The sequence below is a fragment of the Mobula birostris genome, chromosome 1 (genome assembly GCF_030028105.1).
Source record: "Mobula birostris isolate sMobBir1 chromosome 1, sMobBir1.hap1, whole genome shotgun sequence".
In the NCBI taxonomy this organism is placed as follows: domain Eukaryota; kingdom Metazoa; phylum Chordata; class Chondrichthyes; order Myliobatiformes; family Myliobatidae; genus Mobula; species Mobula birostris.
The window spans coordinates 67,698,961-67,723,463 of record NC_092370.1 but is presented as its reverse complement, the minus strand read 5'-3'; the positions used below and the strand labels follow the sequence as shown (position 1 = coordinate 67,723,463).

The 24,503-nt window shown below is 44.0% G+C and overlaps 1 protein-coding gene across 1 annotated transcript in view; it reads right to left on the bottom strand.

The window, feature by feature from the left end:
- Nucleotides 1-24,503, bottom strand: part of cnbd1 (cyclic nucleotide binding domain containing 1) — a 140,162-nt gene that overhangs the window by 99,876 nt on the left and 15,783 nt on the right. The window contains exon 4 of the mRNA XM_072256663.1: nt 20,153-20,290. Within this exon, the coding sequence (XP_072112764.1) occupies nt 20,153-20,290 (138 nt within the window). The remainder of the gene's footprint in view (nt 1-20,152; nt 20,291-24,503) is intronic.

The following is a 24,503-nucleotide window of genomic DNA, read 5'->3' as shown; positions in this document are numbered from 1 at the left end:
TTCTTTGTTTGTTGCAAAATTTAAAAAGGGTTGAACAAAAGGGAAAATTCAAAATCTGACTTGGAGAGGCTCTCTTTAATTTTAGTCAATAACAATAGATTATATTGGCACATGGTTCACAGTACCATTTCACCAAACTGAGTCTATTGATCGCCTAATGTTGAAGACTGGCATTAAAGTTGTTAACCTTCTCTTCACTCAGTCACTAAGATATTTGCCGGTGTTAAGGTATACCATATACACATTTGTAACTTTGGAATATTGAGCAGTGCACTTCAGCTAAAATTCTGATATATATTCTACCATTTATAATATCCCAAAGGAAAAGACGCAGACAATTAATTGTACAACCTCAGAATAGGGCCTGAGGTGCTAACCATCATTTATTCCACCCACAGTAAGTACTAGCAAATCAATCATTCCTAAAATTCACTTAAATAATGCACACAATTATCAAAAGGTGCATGTATCAGAACATGAGAAAATTAAAAATCATAAGACATAGGAGCAGAAATAAGTCATTCAGCCCATCGAGTTTGCTTCACTGTTCCAATATGGCTGATTTTTTATAATTCTCAACCCCATTTTCCTGCCTTCTCCCTGTAACGTTTGTCCCCTTACTGCTCAAGAACCTATCATACTCTACTTTAAATATACCCAATGACTTGGCCTCCACAGCAATCTGTAGTGTGACGAAAGACCAAGTTATCAGAAGATTGATGCTGATGAGAAAGATGAGAGACAAAAGGGAGAAGCGTTCAAAATGTTAACGAGAAACGAGAGAGATTAACGGAAAGAAACACAGTTCCGAGTATTGACAGACCGGTTGCTTTGAACCTGAACTGTTTGAAGTTTGATGGACAGGCTATACCCCAGCAGGGGGATAAAAGGAAGAGCTTCACTAAGGCAAGACAGACACCACAAGATCACGAGATAATGAGATCCTGGAAGAGCGATGTGCCCCCACAAGTTGGTGGGAGTTTGGAGGTCTGGTCACGGGACCGACCATAGACGCACAGGGTGAAAAGGTACGATCGGCGGGAACCTAGTGTGTGTGTCCACCCTTGCCTGGGTGCCGGATTCACCGCAGAAGAACGAACGTATCCGGAACGGAGGGGTCACAGTCGGTGACCTCAGAAAACATTAAAAGGGCTCACGCCGAAAGCTAACTGCGAGGAACATCAAAGGTCTGTGAATTGAAATTTGCATTCGCTCGCTCTCTCTCTCTCTCCCCCAATGGCACAACAGCGATTACTGCGGACTGTACTCAGCTGAACTGAACTCTGCATCACTTGAGACTGATCATTTTACCCCTAGACTGCGATAGAGCTTGATTGATTCCTATTATCCTAGTTCTGTATACATGCGTGTTTTATCATTGCTAACCTGTTGCATTTATAACCTTACGATTAGAGGACTGTGTTACTTATTTCTTTAATAAAACTTTCTTAGTTCTAGTAATCCAAACTCCAACTAAGTGGTCCATTTCTGCTGGTTTGGCAACCCAGTTACGGGTACGTAACATAAGTGGGGTTCTCGTCCGCGATTTTGAACGCTAAATTTGGGACGGGGTAAATTGATTGGGTTAAAATTCCCGAAAGAAAGAAAGGGCAAACAGCAGAAATGGAGATTGAGGAATTTCTAAAGGCGCCGACCTTGGAGGCATTAGAGGATGCCAGGAAATCAGAATTGGCAGCTGTGGCCAAACGGTTGAATCTTTTTAAGGGGAAGTCGACAATGAGGAGAGCAGAGATGCACAGAGCTATCATAGAGCATTATGTATCTAAAGGTGTGTTTCCCCAAGGGGAGCTGGAGGTGGTATGTATAGGAAAACCTGGTGGAGAAGCAGTACAGCTGCAGATTGAAAAATTGGGACTCGAGCACGAGTTCCGGGTAAAACAGCTGGAGCGAGAAGAGAAGCAGTTAGAACGCGAAGAGAGAATGAAACAGTTGGAGTGAGAAGAGAAGCAGTTAGAACGCAAAGAGAGAATGAAACAGTTGGAGCGAGAAGAGAAGCAGTTAGAACGCGAAGAGAGAATGAAACAGTTGGAGCAAGAAGAGAGGGACAGGCAGTTAGAACGAGAAGCAAGAGAGAAACAGAGGGAAAGGGAATTTGAGCTGGAGAAGTTAAAGATGACGATAGCACAGGGGCCCATGCCGAACCAAGGTGGAGGGTTCAGTGCGACCCAGGAGGTTAGGCTGGTTCCCCCATTTGAGGAGACCGATGTTGGTCGGTACTTTCTCCATTTTGAAAAAGTTGCTGCAAGTCACGACTGGCTGAGGGATAAGTGGGCTGTTTTGCTTCAGAGTGTACTTAAAGGAAAAGCCCAACAAGCTTACTCGGCCTTGTCCGCAGAAGATGCCCAGAGGTATGATGTGGTGAAAGAGGCCATACTCAGGATTTATGAGTTGGTCCCGGAGGCATACCGGCAGAGGTTCCGGAATGCGAGGAAGCAGTGGGGCCACACGTATTTAGGGTTTGCCCGTGAGATGCAGATGTATTGTGAGCGTTGGTGCGCCTCGAAAGGGGTCAATGGGGATTATGACAGACTGCTACAGCTAATCCTGATTGAGCAGTTTAAAGGTTGTGTCCCTGAAGGTATGAGACCCTACCTAGATGAGAAAGAGGCAGACACCTTAGCCGCAACTGCTAAGTTAGCGGATGGGTACGCATTGACACATAAAATGAAGTTTACCCCGAGTAAAGGCTACCAGAAGGGTAGTCAGGACAGTGGAGAGAGTCTGCCAGAAAAGTCAGAAAGTAAGCCGGGGACTAGTGAGAAGGATAAGGTAGACCGGGAGCAGTTTGGTAGGAAGTCTCCTGGGGTCGTATGCTATAATTGTGGGAAAGCCAGACACTTTGCGTCCAGGTGCTTTGCCCCAAAGAAGGAGACGGGGAAAGGAAAAACGACGGTTCCGACTGGCTGTATTGAGCTGGTAAACAAACTGCTACGGGAGAAGAGGTCTGATAAAGTTCAGGAAGGGCGCGAGAGGTTTATCTCCGCCGGATTGGTGTCGGTGAAGGAGGGGTTAAATCCAGTTCCAGTACGGATCTGGAGAGACACTGGAGCTTGTCAGTCATTGATATTAAAGAGTGTGTTAGACTTTAGTTCAGAGACTCAGACTGGGGAGGTCAGGGTGATAAAAGGCATTGGGAAAGGGACTGAAGCAGTACCTTTGCACCAGATACACCTAAGAAGCGACTTGGCCTCCGAACCGGTCACGATTGGGGTGAGGCCCGAACTACCAATGGAAGACGTGGAGGTCTTACTCGGTAATGACCTCGCCGGCGCAGAGGTGTACCCAGCAGTAAGATTGACAAGCCAGCCTGCCAGGATTGAGGCCCCGCCCATGGACTCACAGGTTTATCCCGTTTGCGCAGTGACTTGGTGCATGTCCAGAAAGGCTGCCGAAGTGAATATAGATTTGGCTGAGAGGTTTTTACCAGCCTTGTCTCAGAAGGGGTTAGAAAGTGAGGCGCAGCGTAGTGAAACGGAAGTTAAGGTAGACTTATCATTAGCAAGGAAGGAATTTGTAGAGGCACAGGAGTGAGACGAGGAGCTGGTGGTTTTGGCAGAGACAGCTCTCTCTGAAGCAGAATTAAAAAGGGAGCCAGTAGGCTATTATGTGAAGGAGGGAGTACTAAGGAGGAAATGGAGACCAAGTACCGTGCCCGCAGATGAGGAATGAGGGGTGATGGTACCGAAAATTTATGGGGATGACATTCTTAACCTGGCCCACAAGATACCCCTCGGTGGACATTTTGGGGTGAGGAAAACAGTCAGTGGAATCATGAAAGAGTTTTACTGACCACCCAGGAGGAAGGATGCTATTGACTATTGTAGACGTGAGCTAACACAATTACAGGCTATTGATATGCTAACAGCTTGCGACGATAGGCAAACAAACCTAGTCGGTGTTATCACGAAAATTAATGAGGCTAGGGTGCCAACTGATAAGGGGAAACCCCATTTTAAAAAGGTAAGTGTGGTGCCAACCAGATGAGAGAACTCTATTGTTTTGGCCAACTTTGCTGATGAGTTCTCTCACTTAACCCCCGAACAAAGCGAGCTGCTGCCAATAAAGCTAATTAAACGGCACACACACGTATGTCCGGATATCCCGAGACGATGCAAAGAGCCGGGACATGGTGTTGTTGTCACACCAGGTCAGCCTAGTGAGCAACACCCCTATAGGATGATTAATTCAGTGACAAAAGGGCTAAAGAACGCAGAAGTGTATATTGGCGATTTAGTGGTCTGGAGTGACACGTGGGAGGAGCTCTTTAAAAAGCTGCTTGAAGCCAGCCTGACAGTGAACCTCGCAAAAAGTGAATTCGGCCACGGAAAGATCACTTATCTGGGATTTGTGGGAAGACAGGGGCAGCAGGCACCGATGCAGGCTAAGGTGCGGGCTATCTCTGAAGTCCCCACCCCGACAGACAAGAGAGCCCCGCGAAGGTTCTTGGAGATGGTGGGGTACTATCGGAAGTTTTGCAAAAAAAAACTTTGCGGATATTACCCTCCCTCTTACTAAGCTCTTGCCAAAGAATGCTAAGCTGGTATGGGACGACCCTTGTTATCTTTGCCCGGGATGAAAACCACTGAGAAGTTACACTGATCACAACCCATTAGTGTTTTTGGCCACTATGAAGTTTGCTAAATTGGAGCCTGGTCTTAGAGGATTATTAAAATAACACATATAAAAGGAACGGAAAGGTGATGGCTGACTGTCTGTCAAGGTGTTAACAACTTAAAGTTCTCTGTATTAGCCAAATAGCTGATGACCATGTATATTTGTGTGTATCTAATAATGTATTCATGCCTATAATTTTTACCCCCGGTAAAAATCCTTTGAAGGATAGGGGTGTGACGAAAGACCAAGTTATCAGAAGATTGATGCTGATGAGAGAGATAAGAGAGACAAAAGGGAGAAGCGTTCAAACTGTTAACGAGAGACGAGAGAGATTAACGGAAAGAGACACAGTTCCGAGTATTGACAGACAGGTTGCTTTGAACCTGAACTGTTTGAAGTTTGATGGACAGGCGATACCCCAGCAGGGGGATAAAAGGAACAGGTTCGCTAAGGCAAGACAGACACCATGAGATCACGAGATAACGAGACCCGGGAAGTGCGGTGTGCTCCCACAAGTTGGTGGGAGTTTGGAGGTCTGGTCACGGGACCGACCATTGACGCACAGGGTGAAAAGGTACAATCGGCGGGAACCTGGTGTGTGTGTCCGCCCTTGCCTGGGTGCCGGGTTCACTGCGGAAGAACAAACGTATCCGGAATGGAGGGGTCACAGTCGGTGATCTCAGAAGACATTAAAAGGGCTCGCGCCGAAAGCTAACTGCAAGGAACATCAAAGGTCTGTGAATCGAAATTTGCATTCGCTCGCGCTCTCTCTCTCTAACGGCACAACAGCGATTACTGCGAACTGTACTCAGCTGAACTGAACTCTGCGTCACTTGAGACTGATCATTTTACCCCTAGACTGCGATAGAGCTTGATTGATTCCTATTATCCTAGTTCTGTGTACGTGCGTGTTTTATCATTGCTAACCTGTTGCATTTATAACCTTACGATTAGAGGACTGTGTTACTTATTTCTTTAATAAAACTTTCTTATTCCAGTAATCCAGACTAAGTGGTCCATTTCTGCTGGTTTGGCAACCCAGTTACGGGGTACGTAACAGTGGCAATAAACTCTACAGATTCACAACCTTCTGGCTAAAAGATTTACTCCTCACTTCCATTCTAAATGGACATTCCTCTATTCAGAGGCTGTGCCTTCTGGTCCTAGACTCCTTCACTACAAGAAACATCCTCTCCACATCCACTCTATCTAGGCCTTTCACCAATTGATAGATTTCACTGAGATACTCCCTCATTCTTCTCAATTAAGACGATAAAGACATTGAAGCAGATTTACGCCATCTGGCCCATCTAGTCTGCTCCACCATTCAATCATGGTTGAATCTTCTTTTTCCTCCTCCTCAACCCCAGTTCCCAGACTTTGATGCCATGTCCAATCAAGAACCTATCAATCTCTGCCTTAAATACATTCAACGACCTGGCCTCCACAGCTGCATGTGGCAACATATTCCTCAAATTCACCACCTTTTGGCTGCATCTCTGTTTTGAAAGGGCATCCCTCTATCCTGAGGCTGTGCCCTCTTATAGACAATAGGTGCAGGAGTCTGCCATTCGGCCCTTCGAGCCAGCACCGCCATTCACTGTGATCATGGCTGATCATCCACTATCAGTATCCAGTTCCTGTCTTATCCCCATAACCTTCGATTCCGCTATCTTTAAGAGATTTATCCATCTTTCTTGAAAGCATCCAGAGACTTGGCCTCCACAGCCTTCTGGAGCAGAGCATTCCATACAACCACCACTCTCTGGGTGAAAAAGTTTTTCCTCAACTCCGTTCTAAATGGCCTACCCCTTATTCTTAAACTGTGGCCTCTGGTTCTGGACTCACCCATCAGCGGGAACATGCTTCCTGCCTCCAGCATGTCCAATCCCTTATATGTTTCAATAAGATCCCCTCTCAACCTTCTAAATTCCAGAGTATACAAGCCCAGTTGTTTCAATCTTTCAACATATGACAGTCCCGCCATCCCAGGAATTAACCTTGTGAACCTACGCTGCACTCCCTCAATAGCAAGAATGTCCTTCCTCAAATTTGGAGACCAAAACTGCACACAGAACTCCAGGTGTGGTCTCACCAGGGCCCTGCCTCTTTGCTCTTGTACTCAATTCCCCTTGTTATGAAGGCCAGCATGCTATTAGCTTTCTTCACAGCCTGCTGTACTTGCCTGCTTGCTTTCAGTGACTGATGTACAAGAACACCTAGATCTCGTTATACTTCCCCCTTTCCCAACTTGACTCCTTTTAGATAATAATCTGCCTTCCTGCTCTTACCACCAAAGTGGATAACCTCACATTTATCCACATTAAACTGCATCTGCCCACTCACCCAGCCTGTCCAAGTCACCCTGCATTCTCATAACATCCTCCTCACATTTCACACTGCCACCCAGCTTTGTGTCATCGGCAAATTTGCTAATGTTACTTTTAACTCCCTCATCTAAATCATTAATATATATTGTGAACAGCTGCCTTCCCAGCACTGAACCCTGCGGTACCCCACTGGTCACCGCCTGCCATTCCAAAAGGGACCCGTTAATCGCTACTCTTTGTTTTCAGTCAGCTAGCCAATTTTCAATCCATGTCAGTACCCTGCCCCCAATACCATGTGCCCTAATTTTGCCCACTAATCTCCTATGTGGGACTTGAACCAAGGCTTTCTGAAAGTCCAGGTACACTACATCCACTGGCTCTCCCTTGTCCATTTTCACAGTTACATCCTCAAAAAATTCCAGAAGATTAGTCAAGCACGATTTCCCCTTCATAAATCCATGCTGACTCAGACTGATCCTGTTTCTGCTATCCAGATGTGTCGTAATTTCATCTTTTATAATTGACTCCAACATCTTTCCCACCACCAACTTCAGGCTAACCGGTCTATAATTCCCTGTTTTCTCTCTTCCTCCCTTCTTGAAGAGAGGGACAACATTAACCACCCTCCAATCCACAGGAACTGATCCTGAACCTATAGAACATTGGAAAATGATTACCAATGCGTCCACGATTTCTAAAGCCACCTCCTTAAGTATCCTGGGATGCAGACCATCAGGTCCCAGGGATTTATCAGCCTTCAGACCCAACAGTCTATCCAACACCATTTCCTCCCTAATATAAATTTCCTTCAGTTCATCCATTACTCTAGGTCCTTTGGCCACTATTATATCTGGGAGATTGTTTGTGTCTTCCCTAGTGAAGACAGATCCAAAGTACTTGTTCAACTTGTCTGCCATTTCCTTGTTCCCCATAATAAATTCACCCGTTTCTGTCTTCAAGGGCCCAATTTTGGTCTTAACTAATTTTTTTCCTTTTCACATAACTAAAGAAGCTTTTACTATCCTCCTTTATATTCTTGGCTAGTTTACCTTCGTACCTCATTTTTTCTCCACGTATTGCCTTTTTAGTTACCTTCTGTTGCTCTTTAAAAGTTTCCCAATCCTCCGGCTTCCCACTCGTCTTTGCTATGTTATACTTCTTCTCTTTTATTTTTATACTGTCCATTACTTCCCTTGTCAGCCACGGCCTCCCCTTACTCCCCTTAAGATCTTGCTTCCTCTTTGGAACGAACTGATCCTGCACCTTCCCCATTACTCCTAGAAACACTTGCCATTGCTGTTCCACTGTCATTCCTGCTAGGTTATTGTTCCATTGAACTTTGGCCAGCTCCTCCCTCATAGCACCATAGTTCCCTTTGATCAACTGTAATACTGACACTTCCGAGTTTCCCTTCTCCCTCTCAAATTGTAGATTAAAACTTAACATATTATGGTCATTACCTCCTAATGGCTTCTTTACCTCGAGGTCCCTGATCAAATCTGGATCATTGCACAACACTAAATCTAGAATTGCATTCTCTCTGGTAGGCCCCAGTACAAGCTGTTCTAAGAATCCATCTCAGAGGGACTCCACAAATTCCCTTTCTTGGGGTCCAGTACCAACCTGATTTCTCCACTCTACCTGCATGTTGAAATCCCCCATGACAACTGTAGCATTACCTTTGCGACATGCCAATTTTAAATCTTGATTCAACTGACACCCGACATCCAGACTACTGTTTGGGGGCCTGTAGATAACTCCCATTAGGGTCTTTCTACCCTTAGAATTTCTCAGTTCTATCCCTACTGACTCTACGTCTCCTGATTTTATATCCCCCCTGGCAAGGGACTGAATATCATTTTTCACCAACAGAGCCACCCCACCCTCTCTGCCCATCAGTCTGTCCTTTTGATAGGACGTATACCCTTGAATATTCATTTCCCAGGCCCTGTCCACTTGAAGCCATGTCTCTGTTATTCCCACATCATATTTACCAATTTCCAACTGTGCCTCAAGCTCATCTACTTTATTTCTTATACTCTGTGCATTCATATATAATACTTTTAATTCATTCCTCCCCTCACCTCCCATATCAATTCCTATTTCACTTGGCCATACTGTACGATCCCCTCTTGAGCTTTCTGCTCTGTTGATTCTGCTGTCTTTCTTAACTTTTCTTATTCTCACTTCCCCTTTATCTCCATCCTTATATTTCCAGTTCATCCCCTCCCCCCCCCCCCCCCCCACTACTTAGCTTAAACACACCCATGTTGCAGAGGCAAACCTGCCTGCCAGAATGCTGGTGCCCTACTTATTAAGGTGCAACCTGTCCCTTTTGTACAATTCATCCTTACTCCAAAACATACCCCAATGGTCCAAGAATACAAATCCTTGCTTCCTGCACCAGTTCCTCAGCCACACATTCAGATCCATTATCTCCCTGTTCTTGCCCACTCCAGGACGAGGAACTGGAAGCAAACCGGAGATAACCACCCTGGAAGTCCTGCTTTTCAGCCTTCTTCTGAGTTCTCTGAAGTCACGCCGTAGAATGTCTTTCCTTTTCTTCCCCACGTCATTTGTGCCGACATGCACCACCACTTCCGGATGTTCACCTTCACTCTTGAGGATTCCCTGCAATCGGTCCGTGACATCCTGGATCCCGGCACCAGGGAAGCAACACACCATCCTTAAATCTCGCCTGTTGCCACAGAAACCCCTTGCTGTACCTCTCACTATGGAGTCCCCTACTACCACGGCTCTGCCTGACATCTGTCTCCTCGGCTTTGCTTCAGCACCAATTGTTGACTTGCAGACCTGACCACCTCTCAGGCTGGCATTATCTTCTGTCCCGACAGCTTCCATGAGGGTGAACCTGTTTACGAGAGGCACATCCCCCGGGGTCTCCTGTACTTCAAGCATCCTTTCCTTGCTCATCGTTGCCCCTTCTCTCTTCCGGTATCCTCGGTGTAACGACATCACTGTAGGTCCTGTCCAGAAAAGTCTCGTTTTCCCGGATGAACCTAAGGTCATCCAGTTTCCTCTCCAGTGCTGCAACACGGTCCTTCAGAAGCTGAGTCTGGACACATTGTCCAAGACTCTCCCACCATGGGAAACATCATTTCCACATCTACTCTGTCCAAGCCTTTCAACATTCAAAAGGTTTCAATGAGATCCCCCCGACACTTATGAATTCCAGCGAGTACAGACCCATCAAACGTTCCTCGTATGATACCCGTTTCATTCCTGGAGTCATCCTTGTGAACCTCCTCTGGACCCTCTCCAATGCCAGCATTTCTTTTCTAAGATGAGGGGCCCAAAACTGTTCACAATACTCAAGGTGAGGCCTCACCAGTGCCTTATAAAGCCTCAGCATCACATCCTTGCTCTTGTATTCTAGCCAAATGAAATGAAAGCTAACATGGCATTTGCCTTCCTCACTACCAACGCAACCTGCAAGTTAACCTTTAGGGCATTCTGCACAAAGACTCCCAAGTCCCTTTGCACCTCAGATATTTGGATCTTCTCCCCATTTAGAAAATAGTCCGCACATTTATTTCTACTACCAAAGTACATGACCATGCATTTCCCGATGTTGCATTTCATTTGCCACTTTCTTGCCCATTCTCCTTATCTGTCCAAGTCATTCTGCATCCTACCTGTTTCCTTAACACTATCTGCCCCTCCACCAATCTTTGTATCATCTGCAAACTTGGCAACAAAGCCATCTGTTCCATCATCTAAATCATTTATATACAGAATAAAAAGAAGTTGTCCCAACACTGACCCCTGCGGTACACCACTAGTCACTGGCAGCCAACCAGAAAAGGATCCTTTTATTCCCACTCACTGCCTCCTACCAATCAGCCAATGCTCTAACCAGGTTAGTAACTTTCTTGTATTACCATGGGTTCTTAATGTGGTAAGCAGCCTCATGTGTGGCACCTTATCAAAGACCTTCTGAAAGTCCAAATATACAACATCCACTATATCCCCTTTATCTAACCTACTTGTAATCTTCTCAAAGAACTCCAACAGGTTCATCAGGCAGGGTTTTCCCTGAAGGAAATTATGCTGACTTTGTACTATCCTGTCCTGTGTCACCAGGTAATCCATCACTTCATCCTTAACAATTGACTCTAACATCTTCACAACCACTGAGGTCAGGCTAACTGGTCTATAATTTCCTTTCTGCTGCCTTCCTCCTTTCTTAAAGAGTGGAGTAATATTTGCAATTTTCCAGTCCTCTGGCACTATGCCAGAGTCCAGTGATTTTTGAAATTCATTTCTATTGCGACCACAATCTCTAACACTACCTCTTTCAGAACCCTAGGATGCAGTTCCTCTGGTCTGTGTGACTTACGTACCTTTAGGTCGTTTAGTTTTTTGAGCACCTTCTCTCTTGTAATAGTAATTGCACCCACCTCCCTTCCTTCTCACACTAAAACATCAGGCATACTGCTGCTGTCTTCCACAGTGAAGGCTGATACAAAATACTCATTTAGTTCATCAGCCATCTTGTCTCCTGTTATTACCCGTAAGTTTTTAAAAACTTCCTAATCCTCTATCTTCCCACTAATTTTTGCTTTGTTGTTTTGCTCCTTTTGCTTCTACAATAGCTTTGACTTCCCTTGTCAGCCATGGTTGTACTATTTTACCATCTGAGTATTTCTTCATTTTTGGAATACAGGTGTGCCCCACTTTACTCAAGTTTGCTTTATGCCACTTCGCTTTTACGAAAGACCTACATTAGTACCTGTTTTCGCTAACCGAAAGAAATCCGAAGAGGATTTTCGCTCTTATGAAAAAAGGCACCCGCTTTAAACTTGTGTTTACCCTGAGAAAGACTACCATGACCGTGAAGCCTTGTGCAGGCAGGTGTGCGCACATGCGTGTACGTCCCAATTTTTTTTTTCTACAAATCGGTTTTTGGCTAAATCTTCCCGATTCTGATAAGTGAAACTCCACTGTACATACATTATTTCTACTTTATATAGAAAAAAGGCACCCACTTTAAACTTGTGTTTACCCCAAGAAAGACTACCATGACCGTAAAGCCTTGTGTTTAGGTTTTATGTGCTATTTGGTATGATTTGGTAAGTTATTTTTTGGGTCTGGTAACGCTCAAGAATGCTTCCCATATAAATTTTTTCTTTGGCGTGTGCCTGCATGCATGCAAGCCTGTGCATGTGCGCCTGCGTGTCTGTGTGTGCGTCCATGATGATGGATTTTTCATGGCTTTTTCCAAGGCGCAGAGCGAGAGAGAGAGACTGTGTGGCGCACCACTCCTCACAGACATTTTTGCAGTATTTTCCCTTTGTTTTTTTAATGAGGTCGAGTTGCGTTCTCAATACTCAACCGAGCACGGATGGAAAGCGTGCTCGGGGGCGGACCCGACTAGTTTCGAACCCGGGAACCTCCACTCCCAGGTCCAGCGCCGAGGTCATTGCGCCAACAGCCAGTCTGTTTCTCATATAAATTAATGGTAATTGCTTCTTCGCTTTACGCTATTTCAGCTTACGAAAGGTTTCACAGGAATGCTCTACTTTCGGATAGCGGGGGAAACCTGTACATATGTCCTGCACCTTCCTCACCTTTTCCCAGAAATGCACACCATTACTGCTCTGCTGACATCCCTGCCAGCAGCTCCTTCCAATTTACCTTGGCCAACTCCTCTCTCATACCACCATAATTTCACTTACTCCACTGAAGCACTACTACAGTAGACTTTACTTTCTCCCTATCAAATTTCAAATTGAACTCGATCATAATTAAACTGAAGTCCAGTATGTAGAGATCCAGAGCCATCAAACATTCATCATACATTAACTGTTGCATTCACAAAATTATTCCCACAATCCTCTCTGAACCCTCTCCAATCAGTGCCAGATTAACCTAGTAGCAAAGGTAGCATATTCCACGGGCCCTGTGTTTTCAAGGGCCCCACACTAAATGCTTGCAAGCTGCAGTCTGGTGAAATTGGCATCTCACCGTATTCTCACGACGATCTGGCAACGCTGTTCTTTTCATGTCGGGGAAGCTGCCTGCTGCATAGTATGTGTGTGCAGGCACGTGTTGGCTCCTTGCTGTGTCATGGTGACCTTTGTGCTATCTCCCACGCTCCCAAGCCGCTGCAGCGTGCGCTGTTACGCCACTGGAGGGTGTGCCGCCGCGGTGAGCCTGTGACAAGGGATGTGCGACTCAACAGTTTTATGTGATCCAGTTCATGATTCCTGATTTTAGGTAGTCCGAACCAGCTCAGGAACATAAAAGATCAGATTAGACCGTGAGTTTCAACCTGTATTTCCCAATTGAAATGAGTTTCAATAAGCAACTAAACAGATAAATTTTAGAACACTATTCCTAGTTGGTTGTTGAGTGCATGTGATCCACACGCGCTCATAGCCACAACAGTCACATAAATTTGTTATTGTTCACTAGTCTTTGTTGATACCGCTACTTAGCTTTTGTAACATAAACTATTTGTTTTTAAATGCATATTTCATTTTCTTTTCCATTGCAGATCGCAATGAGCAATAGAGCCAGAGATATTGGACGTCATTATGCTTCTGGAAGTGCAAAACGTAAAGTGAAGGAAGAAAAATAACGAAGAGACCAACTTATGATATCAAAAACACGTGAGTTGACAGAATATTTTGATGTTCATGGAGATGGCGATGGTGCTATAATGGCTGAAGCTGGAAATATAGGAACAACTAGTTCTAGTGCGGCAGAAGGCACGATACAGCAACAGCCAGCATCCATTGGATGCGAAAGAACAAGTGAAAAGAACAAGTACTCTAATGATATTGGTGAATGGCTAAACAATCTAGATGATTGTGATCGTGAATATTGGATAGCCAAGGGAAGTGATGAATGTCAACATGCTAAGGGTGACTTCCCTTCATCCATGCGATTGTATGACAACGAAAAGAAACCTCGGCACTGTCAGAAGTCTTATTTTACAATTGTTCATAAACCTACAAACAAGCAACATGCAAGAAATTGGTTATGCTATTCAATGCGGAGAGACTGAAGGACCAGCCGCAGGAAAGATTAGACCACCCTCACCCCCGAATGGGGTATGAACTCAGAGGAGGAGGGAAATGGGGGTGTGGTATATTCTGTCTTTTGCAAAATCCCCACTGATTGAGGAAAAGATTCCCAAACCTTCTCACGCTGAGTCAGGTGAAATCATGGGGACTATCTGTGGACAGATTGGGTTTCAGCAGGACGAAGCGGAGCTCAGCCATGTGGCAGAGGGATCAGAGTTGTAGGACGGCACAAGTGATAGGCCGGGGAAGGTCTCGCCATATAGACCAGAAGTATCCCAAGGATTGTCTGAAACTGAATGAGTAGATGATGGGGTAAGGAGGTCTCAAAGAATCAGGAGACCCCCCAAATAGGCTGGCCTACGTAGCCCCAGGTGAACGGAGTGCTACAGCAATCCCCCTAGTGAGATATGTCACTACCCTTTACAAAAGGATTGGAGGTTCTGACATCACAAAATTCCTTTGAAAACGGTGTTATTAATGATGAGATGACAAATTATTCCAAAGTCATGAGGACATGACTATTTTGGTGGGGGGGGGGCAGTGTGGGGAAAGAGTGTAATGCCCTGGTTCATATTTATTACTGTTATTCTGTTCTCTATTTCATTTTGTGCCGTTCTGTGCGAGCTGCCTGTTTTCCACTTAAGTTTCGGTTACTGTTGAAGATAAGATATAGAAGAATTGTGTGCCATCCAATTAGGATATTCAAATTAAGGGGAGGTTTCTCTAGTGAAGGACACTAAGGTTGGGCTTGGGGCTTTGGTTAGGGAGTGATGAAGAGGGAAGACACCAGAGAGAAGAGGTCGTAGGATTCGACTGAGAGTGGGGCCGTGATTCGATGAAGCCTGGGGTGATCAATGGAGGATCGGTGACAGGGAAACCATGAGCTGCAACTTGGGCACATTAGGCGGTTTCATTAAAGTGGTCCCTTTTCTTTTTTTTTGTCGTCCTTTCTTTACTAACCCTTTAGTCAAATTAAGAAATATAAAGCTAAATCTTTTAATTGTATGCAGTGTACTGTCTGTTATTTCATGGCACTCATTTGTACCAGGGTAACAAATTACACAGCATCCACACGAACAGGGGGTTTTGAAGTGGGGCTTGCGCCTCAATCTCACATGTTTGACAGGGCCGGAAATTGTCTTCCCTAGACTTCCGCAGCAGAGGAAACCAGAGTGTTTCACTAGTATCATCCTTGTAATACCATGGGTTCTTATCTTATTAGGCAGCCTCATGTGCGATACCTTGTCAAAGGCCTTCTGAAAATCCAAGTATTCAACAGCCACTGACTCCCCTTTGTCTGTCCTGCTTGTTATTTCCTCAAAGAATTCCAACAGATTTGTTCGGCAAGATCTCCCCTTAAGGAAACCACGCAGACTTTGGCCCATTTTATCATGTGCTTCCAAGCACCCCAAAACTTCAATCGTAATAATGGATTCCAACATCTTGCCAACCACTGAAGTCAAGCAAACTGGCCTATAATTTCTTTTCTTAGAACCATAGAACACTACAGCACAGAAAATAGGCCATTCTAGAGTGGGTATTGAGCAATGAGGAAGGGTTAGTTAGAAATCTTGTCGTGTGAGACCCCTTGGGTAAGACCGACCATAATATGGTGGAATTCTTCATTAAGATGGAGAGTGACATAGTTAATTCAGTAATAAAGGTTCTGAACTTAAAGAAGGGTAACTTTGAAGGTATGAGACGTGAATTAGCTAAGATAGACTGGCAAATGATACTTAAAAGAGTTGACAGTGGATATGCAATGGCAAGCATTTAAAGATCGCATGGATGAACTACAACAATTGTTCATCCCAGTTTGGCAAAAGAATAAACCAGGGAAGGTAGTGCACCCGTGGCTGACGAGGGAAATTAGGGATAGTATCAATTCCAAAGAAGAAACATACAAATTAGCCAGAAAAAGTGGCTCACCTGAGGACTGGGAGAAACTCAGAGTCCAGCAGAGGAGGACAAAGGGCTTAATTAGGAAGGGGAAAAAAGATTATGAAAGAAAGCTGGCAGGGAACATAAAAACTGACTGTAAAAGCTTTTATAGATATGCGAAAAGAAAAAGATTGGTTAAGACAAATGTAGGTCCCTTACAGTCAGAAACAGGTGAATTGATCATGGGGAACAAGGACATGGCAGACCAATTGAATAACTACCCACATCAAAGTTGCTGGTGAACGCAGCAGGCCAGGCAGCATCTCTAGGAAGAGGTACAGTCAACGTTTCAGGCCGAGACCCTTCATCACGAAGGGTCTCGGCCTGAAACATCGACTGTACCTCTTCCTAGAGATGCTGACTGGCCTGCTGCGTTCACCAGCAACTTTGATGTGTGTTGCTTAAATTTCCAGCATCTGCAGAATTCCTGTTGTTCGCAATTGAATAATTACTTTGGTTCTGTCTTCGCTAAGGAGGACATAAATAATCTTCCAGAAATGGTAGGGGACCGAGGGTCTAGTGAAATGGACGAACTGAGGGAAATACATGTTAGTAGGGAAGTGGTGTTAGGTAAATTGAAGGGATTAAAGGCAGATAAATCCCCAGGGCCAGACGGTCTGCATTCCAGAGTGCTTAAGGAAGTGGCCCAAGAAATAGTGGATGCATTAGTGATAATTTTTCAAAACTCTTTAGATTCTGGATTAGTTCCTGAGGATTGGAGGGTGGCTAATGTAACCCCACTTTTTAAAAAAGGAGGGAGAGAGAAACCAGGGAATTATAGACCGGTAAGCCTGACATCAGTGGTGGGGAAAATGCTAGAGTCAGTTATCAATGTTATGATAACAGCACATTTGGAAAGCAGTGAAATCATCGGACAAAGTCAGCATGGATTTGTGAAAGGAAAATCATGTCTGACGAATCTCATAGAATTTTTTGAGGGTGTAACTAGTAGAGTGGATAGGGGAGAACCAGTGGATGTGGTATATTTGGATTTTCAAAAGGCTTTTGACAAGGTCCCACACAGGAGATTAGTGTGCAAACTTAAAGCACACGGTATTGGGGGTAAGGTATTGATGTGGATAGAGAATTGGTTAGCAGACAGGAAGCAAAGAGTGGGAATAAACAGGACCTTTTCAGAATGGCAGGCAGTGACTAGTGGGGTACCGCAAGGCTCAATGCTGGGACCCCAATGACTTAGACGAGGGAATTAAATGCTGCATCTCCAAGTTTGCAGATGACACGAAGCTGGGCGGCAGTGATAGCTGTGAAGAGGATGCTAAGAGGATGCAAGGTGACTTGGATAGGTTAGGTGAGTGGGCAGGTTCATGGCAGATGCAATTTAATGTGGATAAATGTGAGGTTATCCACTTTGGTGGCAAGAACAGGAAAACAGATTATTATCTGAATGGTGGCCAATTAGGAAAAGGGGAGGTGCAACGAGACCTGGGTGTTATTATACACCAGTCATTGAAAGTGGGCATGCAGGTACAGCAGGCGGTGAAAAAGGCGAATGGTATGCTGGCATTCATAGCGAGAGGATTCGAGTACAGGAGCAGGGAGGTACTACTGCAGTTGTACAAGGCCTTGGTGAGACCACACCTGGAGTATTGTGTGCAGTTTTGGTCGCCTAGTCTGAGGAAAGACATCCTTGCCATAGAGGGAGTACAAAGAAGGTTCACCAGATTGATTCCTGGGATGGCAGAACTTTCATATGAAGAAAGACTGGATCGACTAGGCTTGAACTCTCTGGAATTTAGAAGATTGAGGCGGGGGGGGGGATCTGATTGAAACATATAAAATTCTAAAGGGATTGGACAGGCTAGATGCAGGAAGATTGTTCCCGATGTTGGGGAAGTCCAGAACGAGGGGTCACAGTTTGAGGATAAAGGGGAAGCCTTTTAGGACCGAGATGAGGAAAAACCTCTTCACACAGAGAGTGGTGAATCTGTGGAATTCTCTGCCACAGGAAACAGTTGAGGCTAGTTCATTGGCTATATCTAAGAGAGAGTTAGATATGGCCCTTGTGGCTAAAGGGATCAGAGGGTATGGAGAGAAGGCAGGTACAGGGTTCTGAGTTGGATGATCAGCCATGATCGTACTGAATGGCAGTGCAGGCTCGAAGGGCCGAATGGCCTACTCCTGCAACTATTTTCTATGTTTCTATGCCCTTCTAGACTGTGCCAAAACTTTCTGCCTCCCTCCCTTCTTAAACAGTAGAGTGACATTTTTCCAGTCTTCTGGAATCATGTCAGAATCTAGTGATTCTTGAAATATCATTACCAATGCCTTACAGTCTCTTCAGCTACCTCTTTCAGAACTTTGGGGTGTAGTTCATCTGGTCCAAGTGACTTACATATTTCAGACCTTTCAGCTTCCCAACTACACTCACTTCAGTCCCTGACTCTCCCAAATTTCTGTCATACTGTTAGTGTCTTCCACCAGATTATTCTGTTCATCCAGCATTTCTTTGTTCTCCCATTTCTACCTCTCCAGTGTAATTTTTCAGCAGATCGATATCCACTCTCAGATTAAACCTTACCATTGAACCAAGACTCCACCACCATCCTCCGGAAGCGTCAAACAAGAGGGAGAGAGATCGATTCAACACAGATACCTTCCACTGGGAGCAGTGAGCATGAACAAGAGGGGGACCAGTCACACACAAGCACCCGGATTGAAATCCTCCATGATTATTATAACATTGCTCTGTTTATATACCATTTCTATCTCCCATTTTAATTTGTACCACACATCCTGGCTACTGTACAGAAGTCTGTATATAACTCCCATCAGGGTCTTCTTACCCTTACAGTTTCTTAGTTGTACCCACAAGAATTCTACATCTTTCAATCCTATGTCACCCCTTTCTCAGGATTTGATTGCATTTGATTTCACCCTACCTCATCTGCCTGTCTTTTCGATACAATGTGTATCCTTGGATGTTAAGCTCCCAACCATGATCTTCTTTCAGCCACGACTCAGTGAAGTCCATACGTCATATTTGTCAATCTCTAACTGCATTGCAAGCTCAGCATTCAAATATAACATCCTCAGTTCTGTTTTCATCGCCATTTTTGATTTTTCTCCCATGTTACTCTTCAACTATTCCCATTGATTGCAATTTTGCCCTATCATCTGCCTGTCTGTCCTCACATTCTCACTATACATTGCAATGACTGTATACCATCTGCCAGTTCTTATAGTTTCTATCCCCAGAGTGACAGGGCTGAGGAGGGGGCAGTTGGTATACAAGTAGATGCGGTGTATAATAAGACTGTAAGGAAGGACAGGCAGATGAAAAGAGTTAATAGATAGAAGTCACAACTGTTCTGGAGAACCAATTCTGGTCATTTTGAAGGTGTACAATAAAAAAAATCCACTTCTGGAATTCTAGACTCAGGAATCACTATAGTTTCTAAAGTGCATGCCTGAATACAATGAATGACAATTTACAAGACCAGTGCTTCAGAGCCTCAAATTTTATAAACTGTAATCTCAGTTACAATATTTCTTGTAGATTGTCACATTACTGTTAAGCATTGGTTTGCAAGACAATGCTGTCCTTCTCATTTTTAACATCCTGGAAATATCAATTTGATAGCACAATAATCTAAGCCCTAAAGTTAGTGAACATGGTTATACAATGTCTATAGTGATTACAGACCTAGAACACGTATGAAATTATTCTGCATAGAAATAGCATCACATTTCATCCCATTTTACCCAAATTAAAAGAGATACCCCAGGACACAAATAGATTATGTATTATAACAGCATAAAATAGTCTGCAATAACGACTGACAGTCATTAACAATTTTGTTACGTGTACTTGTATCATTTAATACTACACTGAACTTTCTGTGCAAGCTTATTGGCAAACTGATGCACACATTTAACAATTTCTTTAAAATCATAAGACATTGAAATGCAAGATAGCCTTTATGTGAAATAGAGTGGCACAGATCTACAAATAAGTCAATCAAGTTGCATTTTCACTACATTATTGTTTGATTTACATGTATTTTCTATGGAATGAAATATTAAATAGGGAATAAAAAAGTTACTTTTGTACGTTTTAAAACTTAATTCTTCACATGGGACACAGACACAATTTCATAAAATAATGGCTTGTTGTACTGGTTTACCTAAAATCAGAAAAACTGCTAATTTGTTTGTTTTCCTAATAATACTTACAGCTTACTAAGTATTCCAGTTAGGATTTTAACTTGTTTTTGGAAATGATGTGGCACACCATCCTGCTTGGACTGTAGTTTTTTCAGATGATTATCATCTTTTGCTGACTCATTTCTATTTGATCTTTTGCTCAATGTGCTGTTTAAAATAAAAGGCAAGAATAAATCTTTGCATTTGAAATGTTGCCAGAGGTTAAATCTGTTTACTTTGTAGATACATTTTTGTAGGTGGCAAAAATCACAGTACATCAAAACTGCATTAGACATCTCAAGACCAATGCATAATCTAGAGTCAGTTCAGTGCAGTTCTGGAGAACCACTGTATGGTCAGAGCTACTATTTTTCAAGTGAAATATTGAAGTCTTTTACACTTACCAGCCCTGTACTTTCTATTGCTGAAAGCAGCAAATATATCTGGAAATTGGGTATTAAATTGCTGCACACAACATTAATGCTGTCAGGTTTTTTTTCTCACTAAGATTGTGAATTTGGACAAGAAGGCCTTTACATAAAGGACTAAGTTGTTTTTCACTCAAATTATGCAATAAAATGGAACCCATGCTGCAGTTCAGCCCAATTAAGTAGACCTGCAGCAAACATGCAGAGCCTTGGTGAGGCCACATCTTAAGTATAATGTAGAGTTATACAATAGACAACAGGTGCAGGAGTAGGCCATTCGGCCCTTTGAGCCAGCACCACCATTGACTGTGATCATGGCTGATCATCCACTATCAGTATCCAGTTCCTGTCTTATCCCCATAACCTTTGATTCCGCTATCCTTAAGAGATTTATCCATCTCTTTCTTGAAAGCACCCAGAGACTTGGCCTCCACAGCCTTCTGGAGCAGAGCATTCCATATATCCACCACTCTCTAGGTGAAAAAGTTTTTCTTCAACTCCGTTCTAAATGGCCTACCCCTAATTCTTAAACTGTGGCCTCTGGTTCTGGACTCACCCATCAGCAGGAACATGCTTCCTGCCTCCAGCATGTCCAATTCCTTATATGTTTCAATAAGATCCCCTCTCAGCCTTCTAAATTCCAGAGTATACAAGCCTAGTTGTTTCAATCTTTCAACATATGACAGTCCCGCCATCCCAGGAATTAACCTTGTGAACCTCCGCTGCACTCCCTCAATAGCAAGAAAGTCCTTCCTCAAATCTGGAGACCAAAACTGCACACAGAACTCCAGGTGTGGTCTCACCAGGGCCCTGTACAGCTGCAGAAGGACCTCTGTGCTCTTACACTCAATTCCCCTTGTTATGAAGGCTAGCATGCCATTAGCTTTTTTCACTGCCTGCTGTACTTGCATGCTTGCTTTCAGTGACTGATGTACAAGAACACCTAGATCTTGTTGTGCTTCCCCTTTTCCTAATTTGACTCCATTTAGATAATAATCTGCCTTCCCGTTCTTACCACCAAAGTGGATAACCTCACATTTATCCACATTAAACTGCATCTGCCCACTCACCCAGCCTGTCCAAGTCACCCTGCATTCTCATAACATCCTCCTCACATTCCACACTGCCACCCAGCTTTGTGTCATCTGCAAATTTGCTAATGTTACTTTTAATTCCCTCATCTAAATCATTAATATATATTGTAAACAGCTGCGGTCCCAGCACTGAAGCCTGCGGTACCCCACTGGTCACCGCCTGCCATTCCAAAAGGGACCCGTTAATCGCTACTCTTTGTTTTCAGTCAGCCAGCCAATTTTCAATCCATGTCAGTCCTCTGCCCCCAATACCATGTGCCCTAATTTTGCCCACTAATCTCCTATGTGGGACTTTATCAAAGGCTTTCTGAAAGTCCAGGTACACTACATCCACTGGCTCTCCCTTGTCCATTTTCACAGTTACATCCTCAAAAAATTCCAGAAGATTAGTCAAGCACGATTTCCCCTTCATAAATCCATGCTGACTCGGTCCAATCCTTTTACTACTATTCAGATGCGTCATAATTTCATCTTTTATAATTGACTCCAGCATCTTTTCCACCACCGACGTCAGGCTAACCGGTCTATAATTCCCTGTTTTCTCTCTTCCTCCCTTCTTGAAGAGAGGGACAACATTAGCCACTCTCCAACCCACAGGAACTGATCCTGAATCTATAGAACATTAGAAAATGATTACCAACTCGTCCATGATTTCTAAAGCCACCTCCTTAAGTATCCTGGGATGCAGACCATCAGGTCCCAGGGACTTATCAGCCTTTAGACCCAACAGTCTATCCAACACCAATTCCTGCCTAATATAAATTTCCTTCAGTTCATCCATTACCCTAGGTCTTTTGGCCACTATTACATCTGGGAGATTGTTTGTGTCTTCCCTAGTGTCTTCCCTATCATATTATGGTCACTACCTCCTAATGGCTCCTTTACCTCGAGGTCCCTGATCAAATCCGGTTCATTGCACAACACTAAATCTAGAATTGCGTTCTCTCTGGTAGGCTCCAGTACAAGCTGGTCTAAGAATCCATCTCGGAGGAACTCCACAAACTCCCTTTCTTGGGGTCCAGCACCAACCTGATTCCTCCAGTCTACCTGCATGTTGAAGCCCTTTCTGTACCTCTCACTATGGAGTCCCCCACTACCACGGCTCTGCCTGACGTCTGTCTCCTCGGGTTTGCCTCAGCGCCAATTGTTGACTCGCAGACCCGTCCGCCTCTCAGACTGGTACTGCCTTCTGTCCCGACAGCTTCCAAGAGGGAGAACCTGTTTACGAGAAGCACATCTCCCGGGGTCTCCTGTACTTCAAGCATCCTTTCCTTGCTCATCGTCGTCCTCCTACTCTCTTCCTGTATCCTGGGTGTAACGTCCTCACTGTAGGTCCTGTCCAGAAAACTCTCGTTCTCCCGGATTAACCTAATGTCATCCAGTTGCCTCTCCAGTGCTGCAACACGGTGCTTCAGAAGCTGAATCTGGACACATTTTCCGCAGGTGTAGGATCCAGAGGCACCATCAGTGTCCCTGACCTCCCACATCATGCACGCAGCACACTGAATCAGCCCAGCGGTCATCTCTTCTCCACTTCTCACCCTCTCCGACTGTGGTGTCGTCTCTTCCCTCAACCTCTTCGCCGAAGACTCCTGAGCCAAAGACTTGCACTTATCTCACAAGGCATCTCACAAGGCACTTCCCTCGACAGGGCCGCTCCCCGACAGGCCACTCCCCTAGAGCGAGCCTTGCTTATATTACCTGATAATTTCAGTAATTAGCTTCACCTGCCTCGCCTCCTCTGACCTTGAAGGTCTGGTCAGCTCGCTGCTCACAACCTGCTTTTTAAATCAGCCGCTCCTTCTCAGCCAATCCCCGAGAAGGGGAGTTTTAGTCCCCTTCCCGATAAAATAGCAATGTAAAGAGAAGATTCACTACTCTAGTTATAGGGATGGTAGATTTACCATGGAAAGATTGACTGAGTATAATTAGACTATATTCTCTGGCGCCTAGCAAAATGAAAGACCATCCTAATGAAATTTACAAAATACTTACAAGATTCAAAAGATGGATGCAAGGAAAATGCCACAGAATTTAGAACCAGGGTTTAATCTCACAATAAAGGGTAAGCCATTCAGGACTAGGATGAGGAGTTATCTTTTCATGCAGCAGGTAGTGAGTCGACAGTATTTATTTACTCAAAAAGCTGTTGGAGCTCAGTCACTGAGTTATTTGAAAACAGGTTTCTAGACATCAAAGGAATATTGGGATAGTGCAAGAAAACAGTGTTGAGGTAGTAATTCAATCATGATCTCACTGAATGGTTCACAGGCAAAACAACCCAATGCACTTCCTATGTTCTTAATACTAGAAAAAAAAAACTGTGCACCAATCCCTTAACTGAGTCAATTTAGAGACACACATACCAGCAAACACACATAGCAGCATTGACTGTAAAGTTACATGGGTGAAGGAACAAGCTCCTCAATTTATTGTACACTATTGACATGCACTCTTTAAATTCAACTGATACAAGGAGGAATGTCTTGTACTGCAAGGAAGCCAGGAAACAATGTAGGGTTACTGCAGAATGAGTTAACTAGTCTGACTGCAGCAATAATTCTCATACCAAGGAGAAATATAATGAGAAGTTTAATGATTTGCCATATTTTATTTCGATTATGAGGACACGCAGTCCTCTTCTATTGTCATTTAGTAATGCATGCATTAAGAAATGATACAATGTTCCTCCAGAATGATATCACAGGAAACAAGACAAACCAAGACTGAAAAACTGACAAAAGCCACATAATCATAACATATAGTTACAACAGTGCAAAGCAATACCGTAATTTGATAAAGAACAGACCATGGGAACAGTAAAAAAAAGTCTCAAAGTCTCTCGAAAGTTCCATCATC